At 38.6% G+C, this 24,782-nt stretch overlaps 1 protein-coding gene across 1 annotated transcript in view; it reads right to left on the bottom strand.

The window, feature by feature from the left end:
• LRP6 (LDL receptor related protein 6) overlaps window positions 1–24,782 on the bottom strand; it is a 131,107-nt gene that overhangs the window by 96,028 nt on the left and 10,297 nt on the right. The window contains exon 2 of the mRNA XM_030040981.2: window positions 18,793–19,186. Within this exon, the coding sequence (XP_029896841.1) occupies window positions 18,793–19,186 (394 nt within the window). The remainder of the gene's footprint in view (window positions 1–18,792; window positions 19,187–24,782) is intronic.

Raw genomic sequence — 24,782 nt, 5'->3', positions numbered from 1 at the left:
AAACCTGTAACCTCAGAGGAGCTAATTAGGAATACAGCAAAATTCTGCAGCAACCCTTTTCCTTAGCACTCGTACATGTGACCCAAGGTCGGGAGTGCCACCCATTACCAACTTTCCCACTCTTATAACACGTTTTGGCTTTTAATCACATCGGCAGAGGCAGGAAGAGACACCAAACATCCATGGCATGAAACACATGGAAAGCTAGACAGCTAACAGAGCTGTTGGTAAAGATTCTTGTACAGCAAAACATTAGCTCTTGTAGTACCACTGAAGGGAATGGCTTACTGCTCATTTGGTTAAACCTTCCACTGGAAGCAATAATCTGTGCCAGGACTGTTTTTAAGCTGTGCATATTTAAGCCAAAATTATCAGAGAAAATGGGTATTAGTTTGCAGCACAACCTGTCGCTAATTATGCTGCCCCACCAAAATAGTATCCAATCCCCACACCATTAAGCAGGTCAAACATTTTGTTAACAGCTGTCTTGAGACTGGAGTGGTAGATGAGGCCCACAAACTATTTATTTTGGCAGCATAATGCTGCTAACTTCTTTTCTGTCCTCCCAATACCACCTGTAGAAGCAAGAATGCATCCTGTGCTGGAAGGTGATGGAGCAACACTATCTACCAAATGATAGCAAGGGTCTGTTAAGCAACTGTGTGTATTTCCTCTTTTGCATCTGCTCATATATTTAAAGACAATATGACTTTCACAAAGTAAGCTGCTTAGTATTCAGACAAAAGATGAACAAATCACAGGGTGAATTAAGAAGGCTGCTGGGTGCAATTTAATGGCATTGCTTTTGACAAGTAACAAAAACGCTTCTGTAGTTCATAGTGTGGACTTCGATATGTCACCATGAAAATCAGGCCTTTAATAGGGGTGACACAGAACTTGAAAAGTGTCTTAAAATTTGTAATAACCTTAGAGAACAAACACCAGTGAGCAAAAATTAGGAAACTGATAAGACAGCTTAGTAACTCTTAAATAAAGGATTGCCTCTGAAAACAGTTAACAGATAATTAGCATTCCTATATGACAACCAGAACATACAACCAAGGCTATACAGGTCAATCAGCACAGGAAGCTAAAACTTCTGACAAGGGGAAAAGACGCCATCTCTCCTCAGCTGCTCTGTTCCTGTCTCCTGAAAAAAGTAATATTTTTAATCCACTTTTTCCCTCTGCTATATTCTTATCACTCTCTTGCCTTCTAGGGTCTGCAAGACAGGTATTAAAATTCTGGTGACCCAGAGAAGCATTACTCCTACCTTCCATCTAGGCAATACCCAATGTAGCACAAACCATAGTGCCAGGATGAAAAAGAGCTGACAAGGGAATGAGAACTGGGCATGTGGAAAGTGCACTACTGTTTCTTTTAGTAGGAAGTGTTTCGCTCTCATCTAAGTCTTGCTGTAATCAATGAAACAAACCCAAAGTTCACAAGTTATCACTGAAGTGGAATAACACTTGACAGTGACATTTGAAACTGAAAGATCTACCTGGATTGAAACACCTAAGAACAGTGAGAAGATTGCAACACTACCAAGGCTGAAAATCCTCAACCATTTTAACAGTGTACAGCTAGCTACTGTGGGATGACTGCAACACAGCTGGAAGCTCAAGGCTCCAACCGTGTAAACCAGGATGACAACCTGATGAAAAAAGTTGTTTTGTGGAAACATTTGTTTTGATATTTCCATTTTGATGAATCAGCATCTTCTACAAAAATAAACTGTCAGAGAATTCCACACCAACTAGCTGAAAATCCTTTAATGAAAGCATTAGCTCTTACTTCACCATTTAGAGTAGTTTATATAATTCATCTCCTCAAATTAAGAAGGCAGGTCAGCACCTCTGTTTATAAACAGTTCAGCATCACACTAGCACCATGTTTTTTGCATTTGGGTATGCAGCAATGGAAAGGAGTCCTTTTATCACAAACATTCCCTGAGTCTGTCTCAGCATCCCCCAAATTATCCCCAAAAGTGTTTATACTTATTTTAGGTTTTGAAACACATTTTTGCTTTTCCCCTTCTAATTCGTCTAAATTGTTTGACAAGCAGTGCTGTTATAATGAATGTGCAACAGCACAGCTGCTGCTTCATATGTTTTAAAACACAATCACAAAAGGCTGGCACAGCATTGGCCCAGGCCTATGCCATTTGGGCAGACAATTTCAGTACCTCTTCCAGCAGGCATCTGCAGCAGTGGGAGGAGGGAAAAGGAAAAGCAGAGAACTGTGTTGTGCTCACAAACCAGCTAAATAACATCAAATGACTTGAAAAAGAAAGTTACAGCAGGAATAGTGATTTGCCCAAGACTTCTCATCAAAACAAACAGACAAAACCCAAAACCACAACACACCACACAAAGAAGAATCAGAAACAAAATCCTCAGTCATCCATCCCTTGGAAAATGTTGCAGTAAGCAGTGTATTTGCTCAGCGATACATAAATCATTCATTCCACCCAACTAGAGCAATAAGGTAGGCATCACTACCAAAACTCTTCTCTTTTTAGACACATTACACCACTGAATATGTGATGCTTTTGTACAGTTACATGCTTGTAACTATTGCCATTTCGTGGCATAAAGACTCCAACTAAATCTGTGCATAAACATTCCTTACCTGAAGAAGTAAGCTCTGCAAGCTCGGATGATGCAACCCAACCATACTGTTATTATTTTCTACACACTGACTTTATTTGTGTAAAGTATCTGTTAACATTTTAAGGAGAATGACCACACTGTCTGGTAGCCTGTTACTTTGTGTCATGGCCTGATTTGCTTCTAAACACAGGAGTTAAACTCTTCCCTTCCAGAGATGCCTATTTATCTATGCAAGTGGTTTGACAGCTTTTAACTTTAAATTAAATAGCATCGGACCCTCAACGAAAATATCCAGTTGCTAGGCTTCCTGACTCCATACTACCACCATTCCCCAGGCTACGTTTAGACCTCTACTATACTGAAAACTCACAGCTCATGCCCTTACAGATGACAAACCATCAATTAAACACTCCCCTAAGTGATTGCTTATCTTAGGCTTTGTGCGGCATTGTGATTTTTAAACTATCGTCTATACACTTAAAGACAGAGGAGAAATATTTCCCTTATAAACAAAGCCACACATATTCCACAACAACCACCTTTATGTTCTACAACATCAATAGCATTCTGCAGAGTAAATATCTTCTCACCACACGTCTCTCACTATGGTCTAGTTTGGAAAACATCCACAGCTATGGAACACAGCCCAGCCGTATGACTTGCAGCACTGCCATACCACCACAGACCCCATGCGACCTGCCATCGCTTGCTCAACTGAAGTGCCTGGGGAGTTTTCTTAGCACTACAAGGTGACAAGCCCAAAACACCAGCTGCTCAGCTGCAATAGTTTTTGCTGTCTACAAGAATCAAAACACACAAGACCCAGATGAAAGGGGAGGAGACCCTTTGTGTTTCTTCATCTTCAAACTGCCCTGGCTTCAACCTGAGCCTGTGGACATCAGCGTTTTGAACAGGCTCCCTATAGCCTACACAGACCAGATCTGGCCATCTCTTATGTGAAGCTGTTCAGTCAGTTCTACACAGCTAGAAAAAGAGTCAGCCGAGCACACACAACCTCTAATCACTGACTGACCAACCAAGTGCACAAGACAACAGACATCTCCAAATAGACTTTGCTTCCAACCTAGCAGCTACCATTTCCATGTGTTGGTGTACACATTATTCACACAATCATTTCACAAATCACACAGTATACTACTTAAGTGTTTCTATGCAAAAAGAAGCCAATTATTAAAAAAAAAAAAAGCAGCACCTACCTAAGTCTCTATCTATGAACACATATTCCAGTACAGTACATTTACCCCACTCACAGTCACCTTGAAAATTGTCACACACCGGGGAAGACAATTTTATAACTGAATACACACAGTGTTATGATTAAAATGCCAATTCAATTGACAAGTTTGTCTGTGGGATCATTCAGCTTACTTCTGCTGACACGTTTTGCCCACTCTTGTGCTTCTGAAGAGACACAAAGGCAAATAAAAAGAACTGCTTCTCTAAATAAATTCATCCAATGTGCTCTGAAACATGTCAAGAGTGACACAGACAACACTACAATGCAGATTAAAGGCTGAAAAAGCAGAGGAACTCTTAAAAAATGTGATTGGCAAAACAAAAAAAGTTTGCTTCCTTTTATGATATGCGAAACCAACTCTGCTTCTGATAAGAGGAATAGTAGTAAAACATTTTGGTTGCAAAGAAGTGGTAGAAAGGAGAAAAACAGAGCCTGGTGTTCACGTGTTTTTGTGGAAGACAATTCATCAAGCCACACTGTCCTCACTACCAGTCATTTTTATTTAAGTTAGAATCTCCTACCTTTCCACTCCACTTTCATACCTTCCCACTTCAATAGTTAGCATAGTGCTAGACACAAACTTAAACAGTCATACCTGTGAAAAAGAGACCAAGACTAAAATAAAATTGAATTCTGAAAGGCCCCATAGAACTCTTCCACTACTAAACTGCAGCTACCCTTGCTGAAGGGCAACTCTATACCCCAAACCAGAATGCTCCCCATGCCTACTACTGTCTCTGAACTCCTTGGCTAACACAAAGAATTTCAGATTTTGAGAAGAACTTCAAGCACCTCGAATCCTAAAGAGGGTAACAAATCTATCCATGAAAAAAGGTCTTGGATAAATAAGACACTTAAGCTCTGAAATAAAAACTGGGCATGGCCATTTTTGTCAACAGTTCCTATTGCTGAAACACTGAATAAGGTGTTGTAATCAGATTAACTATATAACAGGGCATGTGAATTGCATAACTCAGCCTACAAATGACTAGGTGGAGATTGCACCAGGCCATAAATTACCACTTTATTAACTTACATGATTTCTTGTCGTGCATAGAAACACAACTACCTTAAAACAGTGTTGTCTTCAGTTACGCAAAACAGGGTAATTCTAGGTGAAATAAAATGATTTAAGGTCAAAAGGTTTATTCTGTACATAGTTTGCCTACAACTTTTTTGTTGACTCCCTGGATACAGCAACTGTTCATATAATTTCATGATTTTGGAGCATTAAAATTTTTTTTTTTTTAAAAGACTGACAACTCTTACAGTTAGCCACGCAAAGAAAACACCAAACTGTCTCTGTGAAGATTAATACACAGCTCTTGACAGTCTTGAGAAAATAGATGCCAGAACTTAGCAACTCCATAATTCCAGAGGGACAGGCTGAAACAGAGAAACAAGTCATGTAACGTCTTCAAAGTCAGTCATAAAAAGGCTAACTGTTCCCATAGATTTTTCTTATTGTTTCTAAAAAAAGGAGCCAGAACTTTTCCATCAGAAAAACACTACTCAAGCACTCACTGAACACATGTTTGACAAGCTGTGTCTTACACTCACATGAACTTCTTGACCACGGTCACACCAAAGGGAACTTACCTATAAGCAACAGAGAACAATGAAAACAGCAAGTTTCATGGTTCACCAGAGCAATGTATTTGCCGACGCATGTGCAAGAGAAAAAGGTAGCCATTCTTTTCACTAAAAATAACAAAAATTATCAAGCATAGCATTAGCCTGATACTTGTTCTCACTACCTAGCTTGTGCATTTTTCAAATTCTCAGCAAAGCTCCATTTTATTAACCAGATTTGGCATATACTTACGTAGGGGAGAGCAGACGTCCCTTACACTGTTTTAAACGTGATTTTGGCCTTTCCTTATTTAACAGAAAAAATAGATAGATTAAGCTTACTCATATCCTTTACCATCTCAAGGGAAAAAATTTGAAGTTAATATTCAGCAGTTCCTGAAAAGAAGTTTTATATAGCATCTAGGTCCTGCACTAAGAAAACAATCATTTAAGTCTGGACACTGGAATGCCACAAACTCTCTGTGCAAAACCACAGTTCTTTACCTAAGCAGCATACTCAACACTGCTATGGCAAAATAACTATTAATGCTGTGATTTTATCTGTCCAGGCTTCATGGTCTACCACAACAAGCCAGCCTGAAAAACCAGGCAGTTCACAAGACAGATTCTAAGAACCATCTTTAAGATACTTTGGAAAATACAACTTCAGAAAGAAAAACACTTAAAAGCCACAGCCCCAGAGGATATGCTTAATGTTTACATTATATACATTCCCTCAAGGAGTTGAATGTAAAGCATACTTTGAAAATTGGAAGTCAGAAAAGTGGATGGTGGATGTGGTGGGGCCAAATATTGGAGGGGAGGAGAAGAGCGAGGAGAAGAGCGAGGAGAAGAGCGAGGAGAAGAGCGAGGAGAAGAGCGAGGAGAAGAGCGAGGAGAAGAGCGAGGAGAAGAGCGAGGAGAAGAGCGAGGAGAAGAGCGAGGAGAAGAGCGAGGAGAAGAGCGTCTCATCTTCCTCCACTTCAAAATGCAAATATTTGCTTCTAACTATCCTTTTTAATGCAGAAACTTCACTGAGTATAACTATTTTTAGAATACTACTGACTTTTCCATTAGTACAAAATGATTTTTTTAAAAAAATATATTCACTTCATAAATTTACTTTATAGCTAACTGGCTCTGCAGATTCTTTCATTGGCACAAAAGAATTTTTTTCTTCTTACTTGAGCAGGCAATTGTGAATTCAGGAATGACAACCCCCAAACAAACTCAGTCTTGTAATTCAACAATAGAAGAGTCTTATGCCAAATCATTCATGAGCAGGAGCCTAAGACTAGACTTCTTCATCTGTAATATGACAGGGCAGCACTGAAGTCAAGGTTTAAGTATCAACTATCTACCATAGATGACCTTCCACTTGATTTCAGGAGTGTTCTCTTTAAGCCTATTTAAGTTCTCAAGGTTGCTTTCTTTCCTTTCGTCTAGTTTTAAATATAGGACTTCTGCTAGCCTATAAAAGAGCTGTCAGGCAGCTTTTCCCAATATGACAAATTTTACTTCTCAATTTCATAGCTACTTTTAGAGTATCTTAAGAAGTTTCTCTCTCCTCCATCTTTTCATCTTTCCAAAAATACTGAGAGCTACTCCAGTCTCTTAGCTCCAGGACCACAAACTGCTAAGTATTCAGCCTGGGTCCTGCAAAATGTTCAAGTACATTCTTAATTTTGAATAAGCAGTCCTGTCAAGATCAAGAGAGCAGTCACAGGTAACATATGCTTATGCGGGTCACCCGATGAAAGTCTGAAGACTTTAGCCTCTGAAAGACCTACACCCAAACCAAGTTTTTCTGTAACTCCGTTCAGTTTTTAATGGGTTGATTTCTGCAACAGATTTCAGGCACTTATTTGTGAGAACATTTGGTGTATGTACTGTTAATAGTAGTGAACTCTACAGATAAAATATGCATACACACACTCACATATGTCAACAGCCACGTGCATGCACATGTGGGTGAACATAATGTAGTCCATCTTCACAAAGTCACATCTCTTTATTCAAAGTTTTGGCTGAGGTTATGTATTTCTAGGGTGCCACATGTCAAATTCTCTAAGGGAGCTTTTAGAATGTCACATATAAGGAGGATGAAGGGAAGGGGCGAGATGCTTTGGGAGGTTTTACAAACCATGCAGGTGGGTGGGGGGAAGAATCCCAAACTACGCAAATCCACAGTCTGTCTCATGTTGTGTGTTTTGGAGAATCACAGAAGACATCTAATAATTTCACAGCCACACATGAGAAATTCAGCTCATAAGATTTCAACTTTAGATTACTAGCAGTTGTTTGCAGAGGACCAGGCTTCAAAAGGAGAATAGTGACAAAGAACTTAAATAGGAACCAGAGCTCAAAAAATCTTAATCTTCCCACCCTGTTGCACGGGTGGCCCTTTGGCGTCTGTAATCCTATTCTCACTGAAGAAAATGGGAAGACTTCTGTCTCTGTACAGCCCCTGGATGACCATAAAGCCTATCAAAACTCAAAAATCACCCAGCTTTTCTCCCAGTTGTTGCTTGGCTCCATTTCAGGTATGTCCTGCTGGACATTTAAAAGCTGATGCATAGAAATCCTCTATATTCTAACCTGGATTTTCCTTTTTTAACCTTCATTAGCCAATTATCTGTGTGAGACCAGTTGATAGCATCATTTTATATGAAGGGGGCTACAGAGAAGACAGAACATGCAACAACAGGGCCATGGGCCAGTGTTTACAGGGAACCTGCCCCCAGACAGGGTAACTTGGGACTGGGAGCAAAGAGCCTCTCTTTATGTTTCACGGTTATCAACAAGACTGCCCTTCGGCTACTTACTAAACAGTAGGCAAAATGCTCTGGTTACATAAGCTGATGAGATTTCAACAATTTTAATGAGGCTAAAATAAATATAAAGAACTCTGTTTAGGAACTCTCAGTTTTCTGAGTCTCATTTCTGCCTTGAAATAGAAGAACATTTTTATTCGAAGAGACAATTCTTCTCTAGTTAAGTAACAAATTTCTGTCAAACCTCAAGAACACATTGTACTTTCATGCTTTCATAGTATCCATCTCTTTAAATCCAAATTTGGTTTGTAGCTATAAAACGTTGATTAGGACTATATAATTTATTTAATGCTAAAGCTTTTAGTGGTTATGAGCAGTGATCAGACCTTTACTAAAACAAATCTCTGGTTTTGCTATTGACTACTTGGCCAAGCCGTTCTGTGCCTGCCAGCTCAACAATGAGTGCTGGCTTGAACACTACATCCAGCAATCCTTCTTCTCAGTCAAGCGACTACTTTTATGCACGTCTAGGGGCCAACAGAAATTCTCAGTCAGAACCTCTAGCCATCACTTCTGGCCACAATAGGCACATTATTAAATGCTGTTTAAAATAGCGTGTCAGTCTATCGCAATAAAACAACAAGTTGTTTCATCAGGAAAGCACAGTAAAATCAACACACAACCCATACTTCATACAGTTAATAGAACATTTGTGTGAGAGCTCATCATCAGGTGAAGCACCAGTTTACCAACATACACATGCACAATAAAATCAGACAACTCTGGACTGCTACCAACTGCTCAAGCCCCATCATATTTCAAGTGTTTACAGTATGAAATTGGCAAGTTTTGTTTTACACATCTGAAAGCATTCATTCAGGATCTTCTTACAGTTTGAGACCTACCAGAGCCTACTACTTTAGAAACCACGTGTACCTCTTGAGCAATTTCTGCCCCCTTAATTTTTACCTCAGACTAACTATGCTTATATCTAGACCTAAATATGTACTTCACAGAAAGATTTTTTTAAATGTACACAAGAAAAATGCATGCTGAAAATAAAAAAAGATATATTAAAATAGCATTTTTTAATTTCAGCTTACTCAGAAGTTTGCCAGAGTTCAACCTAAAAGTTAGACGATGATATAAGATACAGTTTTATTCTACAACAAAGAAATGTATTTTTAGGAAAAGAACCTTCTACTTGAGAATTGAAGATATTTCTACGCATCACTACAATACACAGCAAATGAATCACGCAAGCTTAATTTGCAAGACAGCTTTCTTTAATTTTAGGATAATTTTTAACAACCTGCTACAGTAGAGATAATACTTATCCTTTAAATAAGAAAAATAAATTTCACACTTACATAGATTTATTTAGAAAAAAAAGCTCTCCGACTTAACAGTGCTCTTAGTTGCATAATCTCCTATCTATACCACTTCTTGCTTGAAGTGACAGAGAAAACTTAATACAAGTAATACTTTATGCTGAACATGGAATTAAGATGTAAAAGTGAGAAACGACAAGGTTCCCATGAGAAATGAAAATGTAAAGTATGTGTTAAACAACCCTGGGGAAAGAAATGAGGCGGGGGGGGGAGAGAGAGAGACCCAGAATGGATGCTGACTTTTTTCTTTTTTTAAGCAAGCGGTGTCAGAAGGATTCTAATTAAAGCATTAAGGTCCAGAAAATGTGTTACTATTCTTTATATTTCTACTCATCAGTCCAAGTAAAAAAGGTTACCACATTTATGGGGGTTTGGGTTGGTTTGGGTTTTTTGGGGAGGAGGGGGATATTTTGGGGATTGGTTGGCTTGGTTTTTAGGTTTTAAGGTACAACATGATTAGCATGTTTCAAGTAGAAGATGCAACTAACTAGACACAGACACCACAAATACATATTATATATACATTCTCACCCACACATGCATTTAAATCACACAATTTAAAATCTAGAGTATTACTGTGAAACAGCATCACTGGCCCATCTGAAGTGACTCTGCTCCTACAGATAAGGCTCAGGTTTTTCTATTGATTTCTTTTATCATGAAACACCCACAACTGGACTAAATGTTTTAAAAAAAGCCTGGAAGGGGGCATCCCATACCAAAGAAACAGACAGACCAGAAACTCAACAGAGAGGCTACTGTAATACAACAAAGAGTTAAATGGAGTAATTCTCCAAGCATCAAGCAAAAATCCAGAGCACTAACTTCTGCTTTGCTCAGCTCATTTTCAGGTCTTTTATACACAGATCCTGAAACCATAGAATGGTACAGCTTCAGATGCAGGCCCAACTTACAACCCTGGCACACTGACTGTAACATGAACCACATTCTCCTGTCCTGGGGTCACTGCACAAGTTCTAGAAACACTTATTTAGGTATTTTATTAGGTCATCTCACAATTTATGTCCCTGGTATGTCCTCCTTTCTTACTAGCTGCACTGTAAAAGCTGCATTTGCTTGACGTCCTCTGTACCATGTATTATCCTGTGACATTTTATCTGACCACTCTACAGAGAAGACAGTACCGAAATACACTCATTCTCCACAGGCATAGTCTTATTTTTTCCAGGAACGCAGCCAAATAAAGATGGTTCTTCTATAGACTTTTTTCTTTGTTAATCATGCTGAACTTCCATGCAGCTGAGTGCTGTGATTTGCATTTTTTAAACAAACTTAATCCATAGTTTATTTAAAGAATATTATCGGTCTGTTTCAAATCATGCTAGCAAGTGGATTTATCAGCTTTTTCAAAAAATGAGCCATAAATCAATCTTTTTTGTCAACAACATAAATCCAATGATCAACCTCCTCCAGAGGAACAAAGGTGACTTTCTGCTCCATTTTCTACAACACAGATCAAAACCTTTGGTCGAAAGTTTGGACCAAATTTTAAACTCTAAAATGGACACATTTCAGTCACTCCCGAAAACACTGGGGGGGGGGGGGGGGGGGGGGGCACTGTGCGGACACGAGGACGGGGGACGACCCAACCCACAACCAACCAACCCTATCTAGATTTTAAATGAAGAAAAGGTAAGATTTTTTCCTCCAGCATTCCTCCTTCTATGTGCACACTCCACAAGCCCATGAACAAGCAGACTCATAATGATAAGGCCAGACACTACCACACTCCTCTTATCCACTGCGACTCAGGCTGAGTCCACATTACACACTTCTGCTGCAAATGCACTGTGGGGTGTACAATGTGTTGGCCAACACATTGCAGCAAGAATAAGTATAATCTCAGCTTATGGCAGAAAGTACATTTTTGATAGGGAAGCTTATTTAGAAAGGGAAGATGATGGTCACAGGACAAACAAAGGAAGTTTAAACCATACTGCAATGAGCTGTATTCACTAAAGGCAAATTTTGCCAATAAATTTCTTCTGGTGCAGATCTGCTTTAACACACATTGTCTGCAAGGCTCATCATCATTTCCAAAAAAATTCCCTCTAAAATATCCTGCCTTGAAATAGTAAAGAGATTACAAACAAAACTTTTCCCTAATACAAGAATAATTTCTTGCAGTAATTTGCAATTATTAAGCTGAGTCAGCTGCAATGGCGTTAGTGAGCAATCGAAAGCTCTCTCCTACAAGTCTTATTAGATGTCGTGGATTCTGAAGTAATGATTTCCTGACAAACACCCCTAAGCTACATAACTTATATTTGGGGGGAGAGAAGGATTATTTGTTTGGGGTTTTTTTTACTCTGACCCCTTCCCCAGAAATAGCACGGATGTTCCTTTAAGGCCACTCTGCTTCCTTAACAGCAATGCTACTTTGAACTTCTCAAGCAAGAATACAGAACTAACAATGTATCAGATTGTAACTTTCTGCTGTAAATTAATATGGCGCCTTCAAGTTCACCTTAATGCTTATTAAAAGTTGTGTTAGTATTATTTTAATTTTTAAAAGTGTGTGAACAAACATTTTTTAATTAACAGCTAGCTAATAATGCTTACCAGAAGTCTAAAATCATGATTTTAAAAATAATTTTCCTTGTGTTCACTCAGCATAAAACTTCATTCAAAATGTTGTTAGTGAAAACTTGTTTGTTTACAATTTATTTTTTTAAATACAACAGGTCTTCATAGTCTAGACTTAGCATCTAAGTTATAATAGCAGGGACTGAAAATGCAGATAAACAGAAGCATGCCCAAAGACTCATCACCAGAGGTTATTCACGCAGACCGGAAATTATTACCTCAGTTTAAATACTTAGTTCTAACTTATTAAACAAACTCTGCATGCATATATCTGAAGTATACATTGATATTTTACAGCAAGTTGCATAAAGTTTACTAATTCTTATTACCCTTATCACTGCAGCACTGAGGTACGCATTAAAGGACAGGCCAAATCGTCCTCTTCACCTTAAACTGTCAACGGGCTATCAACCATACCATATTCGCATGCTTTACCAGAACAAGTCCAAAACTGAAAACACAAAGTGAAAAAAACCAAACAATGAACTCAGTGTTTTGACAAACTCTACAGTGTTTCAAGATGCTACTAGCTTATTCACAGGAAAGTTGCAGAAAGGAAAGCACAGCCCTCAACTAACTGATCCAGTCCACAGTCTTGTTTTCTTGCCCAAGTGCTGAATGAAGCAGGTAGGGATGAAAGGCTATTTTCAAACTTGCCTACAGCTAAAAGCATCTACAACTTTAAGATACCTGAGTCTGTAAGCAAAATGTTTGTCCTGCACAAATAAATTCTGTGCACTCTAGTTTGATTTCTAACAAGCCAAATCTCTCCCATCTCCTTCCACAAAAGGGAAAACTAGGTAAAAAGCCTGAAAATTAAAGAAAACATATTAGCAAATACATTCTTCTGAGTTCCTGGCCACCTCTGGCAGTAGGGTGAGGATAGGCAGTCAATGGCAGTAACATCTAAACCAGCACAGCAAGATTTACAAGAGAGGTCACCTCTCTAAGCCTTCACTCTGTTTTAAGTATGTGGGTTTCTGGTTACTTTCTGCTTACCTTCCTTCACCTCCTCCTTCAGATGAGGCGAAAGGAGAGGAGGAGAGCAAAATTAACGTTTTGAACTGTGCAATAAAATGACACCTTTACAGTTCTAGCCACATGGAAATATCCTAGCATTGGACTGGAAACCAGCATCACATGAACCATACATGACAAATCTCAAACAAACCTTGCAAAGTTTTGTGAAAGAACCTTTCAAAATGAACAGACTGTTAATGAGATTAAAACAAAACAAAAAAAACCCCAAACCTAGACTTAATATTCAATGCTATTCCAGTAAATGAATAGTGTCTGATCTTGTTCCCAGAAGCCACAAAGATCTTCATAGGACCAAGAGCCAAACCCCAAACACCTTATACTTGAGAAGCAAAGGGAGTTATAGTAGTTCTGGGGCAGAAGACGGCAAGGACATTTCAGATTCCATGCCAGCCTCTTGCAGGATGAAGCGCTGCTTTGCATGCTGTTGGGTTTTGAATCATGCAGTATAATCCTGGCCTAGGCAATCTTCTCTGATTTGTAGTCTCCCATGCCTAGAGATTTAGGTCACCCAACAGTCCCTGCCCTGGGATCATCCAGCTACTAGCAACACTGGTACTGCATTTTAGATCTTCCAAGAGTTACATGCAGCTTAAGAGCCACAGCAGGCCACTCCTGATGCACTGTCATCAGGACAGCCTGTGCAATACTACTGCCATCTCTTGTGTTAGCTTCATTATCTTTAAGTCACCAAAAAATACCTTTTGGTTTGTTTAATATCCTAGCTCTTACCAGAATTTAGTGGTTTATTTGCAACCAACAACATCATCTGATCAACAGAGCCTCCTTAGGTGAAGAAAGATTAAATACACCTTATAAATCTATGTGCCAACACCACAGCAGTCTGCAGATTTCATATCAGCTTAACACTTGCATATAAGATGCCTATAAAACCTCAAAATTAACTCCTTAATGCACAGGCCAGTCTATGCAGCAAATGATTAGCTGAGTGCACTAATCTGCTGGCTGTGAAATATGTTAGTATCAGCAGAGGAGCAGCAGAAGGATTTTCAGCCAGAAGCAATCTGCTCAAGGGAGAGGTGGCATCAAGCAAGAGAAGCTATGAAGCAAAGCCTTCAGTTATTTGCATTATTTGGGGAAATTTATATCTAAGGTGCCATTTTATGTAATACTGACTTGCATGCAAACAAAAAACTTCACTGAACAGGTGAATTTACAAAGAAATTCTGAATTTTTTTCATTTTTAAAATTTTTTTCCCCAAATCAAAGATACTGTAACTTATTAGAACTGTCCATTTTCCTTTCCTTACATTGCTGTATAACATCTACCACTCAGCAACAAATACTACCAGTTCCCATGAATCTTTTTTTATGATGTGCAGATGTAAGGCCTGTACTACAATTGCTTTTGTGCTTGACACACTCAGATACAAGTTTCCAACTTTGGAAGAAACAAAAGAAGTAGGTCCATAAAGAAAGTGTATGTATTCCCTGCAAAGGTTTTGCACGGAAAAAAAAAAAAAAAAAAAAAGAGAAGCCTGCTGGGGGAGGGGTACGTGTTAAATCTGAAGATTTTCCCCAACGTGCAAAGTACTTCATCCAGAAATCAACTTCAGCTGTCATAAAAAGTGTTGTAGCTCTTTGTACTCTAATTCCATTCATTAACTGAAAACCTTTACAACCCGAAAGCTTTACAAGAGTTTAACAATTAAGGTAACTCTATAGAGTCACTTGATTTAACACGTCCTGAAAAGTAAGCAATTAGTCAGCACTTCTAGGAGGCACTTAAAATTCTCTTTGTGGTGAACAACAGATCCAGAAGTGAGAAAAGCCAGTTCATTTTGATAGTGCTTCTTAGGAAGAAAGCCGATCAAGTTGTCTAAAGGGTAATTTTGGGGGAACTGTAACAATGATAATGAAGCCTTTTCCCTGAGGACAAAAGGGCTGTACAAATTAAAAATATAACAAGAAAACAGCAGTACAAATATACAATACTGCATTTTCAAGCAGCACTTGCTCAGGAATCTGAATAAATATGCCTTTTTTTTTTTTTTTTTTCTCCCATCTTGAGTGCTGAAGCAGAAAAACCTCTTTTCCACTTGCTCAACTTTCATGTGAGCAGTTCCTAAATCTGGTGCTCTCCTGCACTTGGTGGTCTAACACCTGGTCTTCCCCTGGCAAAAAGTCAACATTGAAGTGTCGCAGTATGTATTATACCCAGCTGGTGATCTTATTAAGAGGGTCACATGTTTAACACAGGTCAGGAATAAACAGTTTCAGAAAGGATGACTAGGAATGAGAAGTCTTCCTGAAACTGCCCTGAAACCCCCTGGCTCACTTCAGAAGAAGGCTGCACAAGCAGCCCATTCCCTTCCTCTTCATCTGAGGTCCCTTCTCCTCTCTCCTGGTACACACACAATATTTTATTGAGTATCAAGACAATTAAAATAGAAAAAAAGTAAAGTAAGTTGTAGCGTATGAACGTGAGAAATGAGAAGCTCAAACCTCAAAATGTACGTAGGAGATGACCAGTAAGAGGAGTCTAGACTTTTAGATTCTGATGGCTTCCTAGACAAAAATACCAGAGTAAAAATTAGACTTTGCTGCTGTGTCTCAGTTACCAACTGAGAAATATTTTCCATTAGTAAATGTATTGCATTTCTCATTATCGATAACAGACACAGGAACCAAGTCTAACTTCTACTCCAGTATTTCATTTACACCTATAACCTCACACACAATTAACAGATGGTTTTGGCAGCAGTAGCAAAGGCTACCCAAACCAGTTATTCTTTAATCACCTCTACTGTTGCTGTAACATGCTCTGAAAGAGTCCAATCATATTCCTCTGAACTATCACAACAGCACTGGGTAGTGACCTTCAGAGAACAACCACTGAGTATCCTACAGCAGATAGGTTGCTAAAAAGACCAGAGTGTTGGTGAAACATTTAATTTTTTCTACATGGGACACTGCCAAGAAAATGCATTATTCATGACTACATATTTGTGCTAGCTTATACTGTTCTTAACATTTCATTTCAAAGTAGGCATTCTCATACTTTCAGTAACATAGATACATATAATAAATACACATGTACACACAAGCACAGAACAGACGAGTAATTTGGTACTTAAATCAACTTGATCGTGAAATACTTGATGTATGCTACTTTAAATCAACCGCATTTGACAAACATACTTTAATGAAAATTTGAACTTGCGGGTAATGATGACCTTAGTGTAAATTTTGCTGCTAAATCATTTCTTTACATGAATTACAAGAGTTTATAAAACTGTATCTGGAATAACAATCAACTGAGCATAACACGAGATAGATTAGACTGCAGGAAAATGAGAGGGAGTTTTGCTATTCCAAGTTTCAGATTTTATTAACAGTTCTTAGATCCTTTTATGGCTTATCCCTACCACTGTCTGCCAGGCAACAGTGTGAAACCAAAAGACATTTACAGGGCTAAAAAAACATAAATATTAGTGAAAGAAGCATGCATACAAGAACAGTCTGGGGATTTTTTTATTTTATTTTATTTTTATTTACATCCCTGTGCTGATGCCACCCTTCCACCTATGTTTCAAGCTTTGAAAGCCATTCTGAAATGTAACAAGATTTACTGAAAGCTGAGAGGTTTTCTGTCATAAAACTGCATACAAGAATTGCAATTTTTGCAACTGCAATATGGTAAGACAGAAAGTGGATATATTACTGTATTACCTTCCTAAAACATACCTTTCATAGAACAACTTACAAAGTGACCTCTACAAAGATTTAGGAAAAAAAAAAATATTTTGTCCTTCAATTACTGCTGTTGGAGGGTTTTTTTGTTTTGGTTGGGATTTTTTTGTTTGTTTTGGGGAAAGGGGGGGGTGGTGTTTGGGTTTTTGTTTGAGTTGTTTTGTTTTAAATCTAGGCATATTGAAGTGTTTACTCCCACTGCTTCAACAGATCATCAATATGGAAAAAGTTATGAGTTCACTTTACCTTTGATCTATTTCATTTTTCTTCTTGCAGTTTCCTCTTTGTGTAAAGTATTATGAAAGAGTGCAAGAATATGCAATCATCTAGTTTTGATCACTGAGCATATTACTGTATGTATTCAGAAAATACAAATACTCTTCTTAAAAAGAACCAACTGGCTTGACAACAGGACATTATTCCTAACTAACAAGAATCTCAGTCTCTCTGGTTACAAGCCAAATAAAAAAAAACACTTCGATTGTGTTTTTCCTCTCCTTTCTCTCTCAGTTTTGGCATGGTGGGTGGAAGGGGCCATAAGCATTACCTCTTTTCTTGCATTCTTAAATGTTTTTAGAATCTAATAAAATAAAACTAATGCTATCATTGGCTCCAATTTATAAGTTGTAAAGAGATAGGAAAAGCATAAATCCATCCTTTTGTTATTTCCAAAGCTAGAAATACAAGTAATGCAAGAAACATCTTTCCTCTTTATATATTGTCAAAGGCCTATTGAAACTGTGGAAGAAAATATTCAAGATATGGTATTTCTATGAAGTTCAGGAAAGAAGCCGTTTTACAAAGAGACTTTCTTCTTCTTTTGGAGGAAAAGACCTAAACATACAAGTTCAACAAATTATAATGTAATGAAGCTGCAAGCAGCTAAAACAGTCCTCATCTTTCCAAAGAAACAATGCATTGATTTCTCCCCTCAAAAAAGTTGACTGAAAAAATATGGGAAATGGCAGTACAATAGATTAATTTTCTTGCTAGTTCAGGAAAAAAAGATACTCTAAATAAGAGCTATACTACAGATTAAAAAAAAGTCAAAAGATTACACAACATCAAGGATATTCCATTAGTCTTTCACTTCAGGAGAGCCAGTCACTTTATCACAGATGACTACCTACGGGGGAACCTCAAGCCAGCCATTTATGTAACATCACCAAAACCACCATTGAATTTAGCATTTCTGTCAACCACAGCTTTGTCCCAAGAACAGAACGAAAAGATTATACTGTAAGTCACATCCAGGGACTGAAATGAGAGCTGAGAAGAATTAGACCTATTCTAGAATGGGCTGAGCCAAAACACAGGACTTTTTAAAACAAAAGTTCCCTCGAGAGTAGGGAGAGGAACCCTTCTGTAAATTTTCTGGTAAAGTGCTAAAACATGTCTCAAATTGTTATTAATACAGCATATCGATATCTCTCATTTCTTTGGCTGTTTCAATAAAGCATGAATATCAACAATGAGCAAAGCTCAAAAAAATTCTGTTATTTGACAGTGCAGAGAGGCACAAGCCTGTCCACAGGCAGCTGATGGCCCTTCAAGCAGATTAAATCAAGTTTTACATTAGAACTTATCCATTTCTGTTCATCTTCTAGTACTTTTTTAAAAGTCTGATGATTCCTAGTTCACAAACCAATATGAATGCAGTTTCAGAAGTGCAAATTGTTTTCAAATCACACTAACAGGATTAGAAGCAAATAATACAAAATGGCTTAAGATAACTTCGATAACAGTACCATCACTTATTTAAAATCACTCAATAAGAAGTAATAGAAATTTCAATATTTGTAATTATTTTAAGAAAGACTTACCCTCTTGCAGGATCTAAGGCAATCGCTCTGGGTTGATCCAATTCTTGCCAGAACAAAACTTTTCTCAGTGATCCGTCTAAATTAGAAACTTCAATCCGATTTGTTTCAGAATCTGTCCAGTATAATTTCTCTCCCAGCCAGTCACATGCCAGCCCATCAGGTGACAGAAGTCCAGAAATGACCACATTTTGTACACTCCCAGATTTATTGAATTCTGTTCGTTTAATGGCTTCTTCACTTACATCACTCCAGTATATCAACCCCTTTACAAACACGAAGTCCACTGCTGCAGCGTCCTCTAAGCCACCCACAATCACCGTGGCATTCTCCTTCCCATTTGCAGCATCCACCAGTCGCAGATCACGTCGGTTCGCATACAGCAACAGTGGGGCAGCTTTAAATGGGAGAAATAAGGGGTGGGGGGACAGACAGATGCATTAACACCACTCATATTAAGTGTAACTTGCACTATGATGGTGCATCAGGCCATAACTACTGATGTAAGAAATTTTTAAAAAATAAAAAAAAAAGTCTGGGGACATTTTGAAGTTTGACTGAAAAGCACCAACTCGAAGCCTTTTAACAGTGCTACAACTCAGGATGGTAACTTTGTAATGGACAGCTCATAATTCTGGGCTGTGCATTATTAAAGTAAGATTAAAGAAGGGAGAGAAGAAAGAAAATGGAGGTTTGAAGTGCCCAAATGACACTGTTCTGTAGAGAAGGACGCTTAAATAAGAATCTGAAAAGACAAGGATAAAGCGATTTTCTAAGCACTCAGTGCTGGCCCACCTGAGCAAAGTTGGGGGTTTTTTTGCTAGAATTTAGTAATATACACCCCACTTCCATAAAAGTATAATTCATGTCAAGCTATGAAAGTCACCTGTGTGTTGATACGCTCCAAAATTATATATCTTAGACATTTTACATATAATACATACAAATACAAAATTCATTGCACAGCACGAGATTAATGTTGTTTTAGAGTGTTGATGTTGGTATGAGGAGATAGGGAGAAAAATAAATCTACAGGAATGGACAACACAAAGTTCTTTCAAACTCAGCTATACCACTCCTGTTTAGTTGTCTAACACAAAGCCTTTATTTTATATGCTTTATTTGCTTACTCTATCAGTTTGCACAGTCCACGTATTTTTCACACACAACACCCAAGACGACCAACGAAAAGTAGTAACCATGAAAACAGATAGTTTCTTAACTGTAATATGGCTGTTTAATTGTCCTTAACCACAAGCTATATATAACGTTATGAAAATCCCAGCCTCGTTCCTACTTGAACAAAAGATTAAGAAAAATACTACAATTGCATAAAGCAGACAATCACATCCTTTTAAACCCACTATCAGAAAACATTTCCACCTTTCCCTGTGTTTACTCAGGGACTGTAGCAACAGAACTGTAAGGCATCATTCAGATACATACCATGATTGGCATACTAAATGCTCCTCTACCCGTCGCTACACAAATTTAACAGAAATCTTGCAGATTTATTCATCAGCATAGGTGGGCACTTTAAACTTCTAGCAGGGTATATGTCCTCATGAAAAGGCTTACATTTATAGAACCAAAAGATGTGCATGGTTGAGTAATGTCAAGGGCTACACTGCCAGAAAAGATACAGTTCCTTGTATGAGAAACTCACACTGAAATTGGAAATACAAACACACACTTCAGAAAATTCAAAAAGCTAGTTTTCAAGATCAGACTACTCCCCTCGTTACCATAAAACTGTTTGTCAAAGACACTGCCACATGAGTATTGGGAGAAGCTGAAGGGAGTAAGAAGTTCCTTAATCTACCTACAGATAAGTTCTGCTAGATATGTTTGGAACCTTTTTACTTTCTTTCTTCCTTTAAAAACAAACAAACAAACAAAAAACAACAAACAAATTGTTTAGGCTGTTATCCTAATTTTAGAAAAACTGAATATAAACTGATTTATGACAATCTTTAGATAGAAAGTTATGGAAATGTGGGGGAAGAGGGAAGCTTTCTTGTTTTTAATAAGACTAAATTTGTATTCCCCCCTCCAAAAAGCAAGTTTTTATTGTGCAGCAAAACATACAGTTTAGAGATTATATTTCCATAGAGAAGGGGTAGACTTCTTTAAATTAGAAAGCAGAATCCTTATATTAAGTAGGTTTATTACCTTGCTATCTCCTTCCCTTCCTTGCATAATTTCCCACCCCCTAAAGATCTAAAATTAATTACAGTAGAGCCTCTTGAAGTGCAGGTTGCTTATGATGAGTGCATTTTTCAGAAGAAAGTATTCAGTAAACTGAAAGTGGTAAAAAATAGATATGCAATAAAACCTTCTACTTTTTAAAGCCTGCATACAATTGTAACCTGAAAAATCTAGTTAATAGCCAGCTCAATGTCATCTAATGCACCATAGGAAAGTGTGCAGCCAACTGGCAGAGCTCTCTCTTAGTAAGACAGTATGCCCAGCATTTGAAAAAAGGTAAATCGACACACAAATGAGTACAGGTTCCATTATTATGTGCAACACGGAGCAAGAGTACCCATGCACACAGCATGCACTGAATTGGAACACCAGGCATGTCAAGCGTAATCACCAAGGCCTGAAGGCACTGCTGAGCCTAACACAACTTGCATTGCATAGGTTATTCACTCCTTGCTGGAGCTCAGAGCTGGCTGAGGAAGGACTGGAGAAAACGTCCTTTTCATGAATGATACAAGTTATTTGAATGACAACTCAGAAGAAACACAGCTACAAATAAGATGTGTAGTTTCATGCAGATTGACTCAAAGCCGCCACTTGTAACATTCCGCAGGGCTGGCAGATGAGGATATTAAGCTTTCCAATTTGTTGCGACATTCAGGAATGAAGCATGCATCACCAAAATAATAAAAAACAGGTTTGTTCCCCCACTCCCTCCAACCCTTCCCAGAAAACGCTAAGGCTTCAATATCCTATAAAACCCAATTACTGAAGTTGGCAGCATTAGTACCTAGCATCATCTTTGCCATTTACTTGACTCAAACAGCAATGCTAGAAGGAAAATTGTGTCAGAAGGTCCCATCCCGCTCCATATAACTCACTTTAAAAGAAGCACAGGACACTAAAAAGATGGCTTTCTTGAATAATGCAGTTATAAACTATACTAATAGACTAGGGGAAGAAATCCAAGAGAAACTTCTTTCAAAGCTAGGCAACTATCTCGCAGTTTAAGTTATAATGGGGCAAAGAGGTACAACTCAGATTATTTTTTTTTTTTAAGTAGTCAAAGCTGAACTCTTTATATATGTTTCTATTTCTCTTTCTATAGAAATCATAAGAACACATATTGTAACTGCAACAAACAATATTACATTGAAGAGAAGTACACATTTTTAAAAGTAAAAGAAAAAACACCCATCTTGGAAACCAACAACTGAAACAGTAGTGAATACTACCATGTCCTCTTTCACCTGAGACATCTACATGTAGTTTATTCTTCTAATTAAAGTACCCAAGACAGAGTAAAAGCTATGTTTTGTTATAAAATAAACTTTTTTTGTATCCACCAGCAGGAACAAAGATTTGCTTAGAGAACACAAAAGTTACAAAACCTGAAGTTTAACACATTTGAACTGCAACAAAAATAATTTAAACCATACGAAACTCCAGCTGATAGTGGGGTGCTGAGCCTAATTGCTTCTTAACTCTGATATTCACGTAACACCTTCCCTATGCTTACCACATTTGACATTAAAATCCAGCCGCTGCCTTTTTTGCCCTACCTCTACAACTAGAATTCTACATCAGCATCCTTCTCCTCACCACCAAGCTCCAGTTCTTGTACCAAATATTTCTGTTGGCTGCAGCTCTTGTCTCTCTCCATAGCATACTGAAAGTTGCTAATACCCAAGATACTTATGTCTGGTTTCCCTAACGCTTGTTTACTTAAGTCTTGCTTTGTACATCTGATTTGTGAGCATCTGACACTAGCTTAAAAATGCTGCAGCCCACAGGATGCAAAACGATGAACCAACATTAAATGATCAGTTTTTCAATTTTTTTGGTGTTTATGTGGCTATTTTAAGCTGTCAGAATTTCTCCCACTTTTCTTTAACTAGTCCAGAGGCCTTTTCCACAAGTTCCCGCTTGCCACCTTTCCTCTTTCAATGATCCATGATGCCTCTGGGTGCCACTAGGTCAGCGTTACCTTCAACATGCTCATACTCTTTCACTGACATGGAATTTAGCCTGGTTAAAGCAATTAGCATCATCTCATTTTCCTCAAACCCTTTCTTCTCATACCCAACCCCCACCAATCCTGTTCTACCCCCTCACTTAATTAAGGGCCCCTCCCCAAGCTGATTCAAATCATTACGTCAGTGAAAGGTTTGACTGGGTTAGCAAGTTGAATCGACTCAAGAAGCGGTCCAGTAAACTCCAAAACTAACATAAGGCAAGCAGCAGGGAGCTGGAAGGGGGAACAGCTCTCCCCCCTTTCACTGGCAGCCTGCTAGATCTGCTCAAGATGCAACTGCAGCCACATCCTTTCTCCCCAGCTCCACTTTCAGCTGTCGGTTCCCAATCTCTCTTTTGCGCTGGCACTAGCACTTGTCCCATACCACAGCAAGACAACGCAGGGAGCTAAGCCAGCAGAAGGCTACCATGCTCTCCCCTCCACCTGCCAAAAAGTAGTTTTTAGCCAGCCATCATCCAGAACCAGTTCAGAACAAAATCAGATAAACATAAGTACTAGCACACCAGTGAAAGGAAGAACTGCATCAGCTTTGACAAATTAGTTGAACCAGTTGTTTGTGAACCTCCAATTTAGGAACAGGACCCACCAGACTAGGGGTGGCAACCGTAAGTTGTGGCAACCTGCCCCAGAATCCCAGTGTGGCTCAGCCAGTAATACTGGGCAACCGCTCACATTGGAAAGAAATATCCATGCAGGAGTCCACTGGTAAAGAAACCTAGGGATTGTTACACTGCAAGAAGATGTCATTGAGCTGGGAAGAGAAAACTCCCCATCTTTAAAAGTCTTGCTAAATAACTCTGAGCATCTAAAGGTGAATTGATACTGCCAAGCACACTGCCACGAGGATGGCAAACATGAGGACCGGAAAAGAAGAGACGCAGTGATGAGATGTGCCAAGCAAATACACACTGTGCTGGATGAGGCACTGTAAGCAAGAAGGACTTGCCAGACACCTTGATGGGATGACATGCACCCACATTCAGCCCACAAGAGAAGAAAAAGCAGATAAATGGGCACAGACAACCAGCAAAGAGCATAAATTGCAACCTCCTCAAAAGCATCCTATACGCAGAACTCCTTACATGCAAAACAATCCTCCCCATTCCCAAGATGTTCCACAGAGAGCCAACACAAGAAGATAAGAAAAACTCTCTGGACTGACACAAGGATTCTGGCACAGTCAGTTGTGAGGACTCTCCCTTCACTCCCCAGGTTTCAAATTTCTTCATCATTGCTTATGCTTATAAGGAATTCTGTATATTTGTTATCTGTGAATGTTTCGGTTTTGCTGCTCAGTTTGGAGGAGCAAGAAGGAAAAGGTTGAGGTAGCACTGGGAATAAAAGCCTGGGAGATTTGTACCAAATCAGAAGAGAGGCAAGTTGCAAATGAAAATAAACTTCCCCAAAAACCAGGGCCCCAGCCTCAAGAAACTTATACAGAGATAGTTTATATTTTCAAACAAATTTAAAAGTCACCAGGAAACACGAAAGTGTTTCAGCACAGCAAGCAGCAGGGTGCAAAATCCAGGATTTTGCACCAAGTGCTCCATCACAGCACCCTTCCTGCTTTACTCCACACAATTTTTTTAAGAAAAATAACGAACTGACTTACTAGCAGCCCCCATTCTACCTTCACTGTGAACAGGGAGTTCTATTGTCTCTGAACCTCCTTGTTCTCACAAATATACTTGCAGGACATAGCAGGCAACCAGGACTTTGGTAAACAAGCATGAGGCAGCCCAAGCCTGCCAGA

Source organism: Aquila chrysaetos, chromosome 17, assembly GCF_900496995.4.
Source record: "Aquila chrysaetos chrysaetos chromosome 17, bAquChr1.4, whole genome shotgun sequence".
In the NCBI taxonomy this organism is placed as follows: Eukaryota; Metazoa; Chordata; class Aves; order Accipitriformes; family Accipitridae; genus Aquila; species Aquila chrysaetos.
The sequence above is the reverse complement of the archived record's forward strand: the minus strand, read 5'-3'. Positions and strand labels throughout refer to the sequence as shown.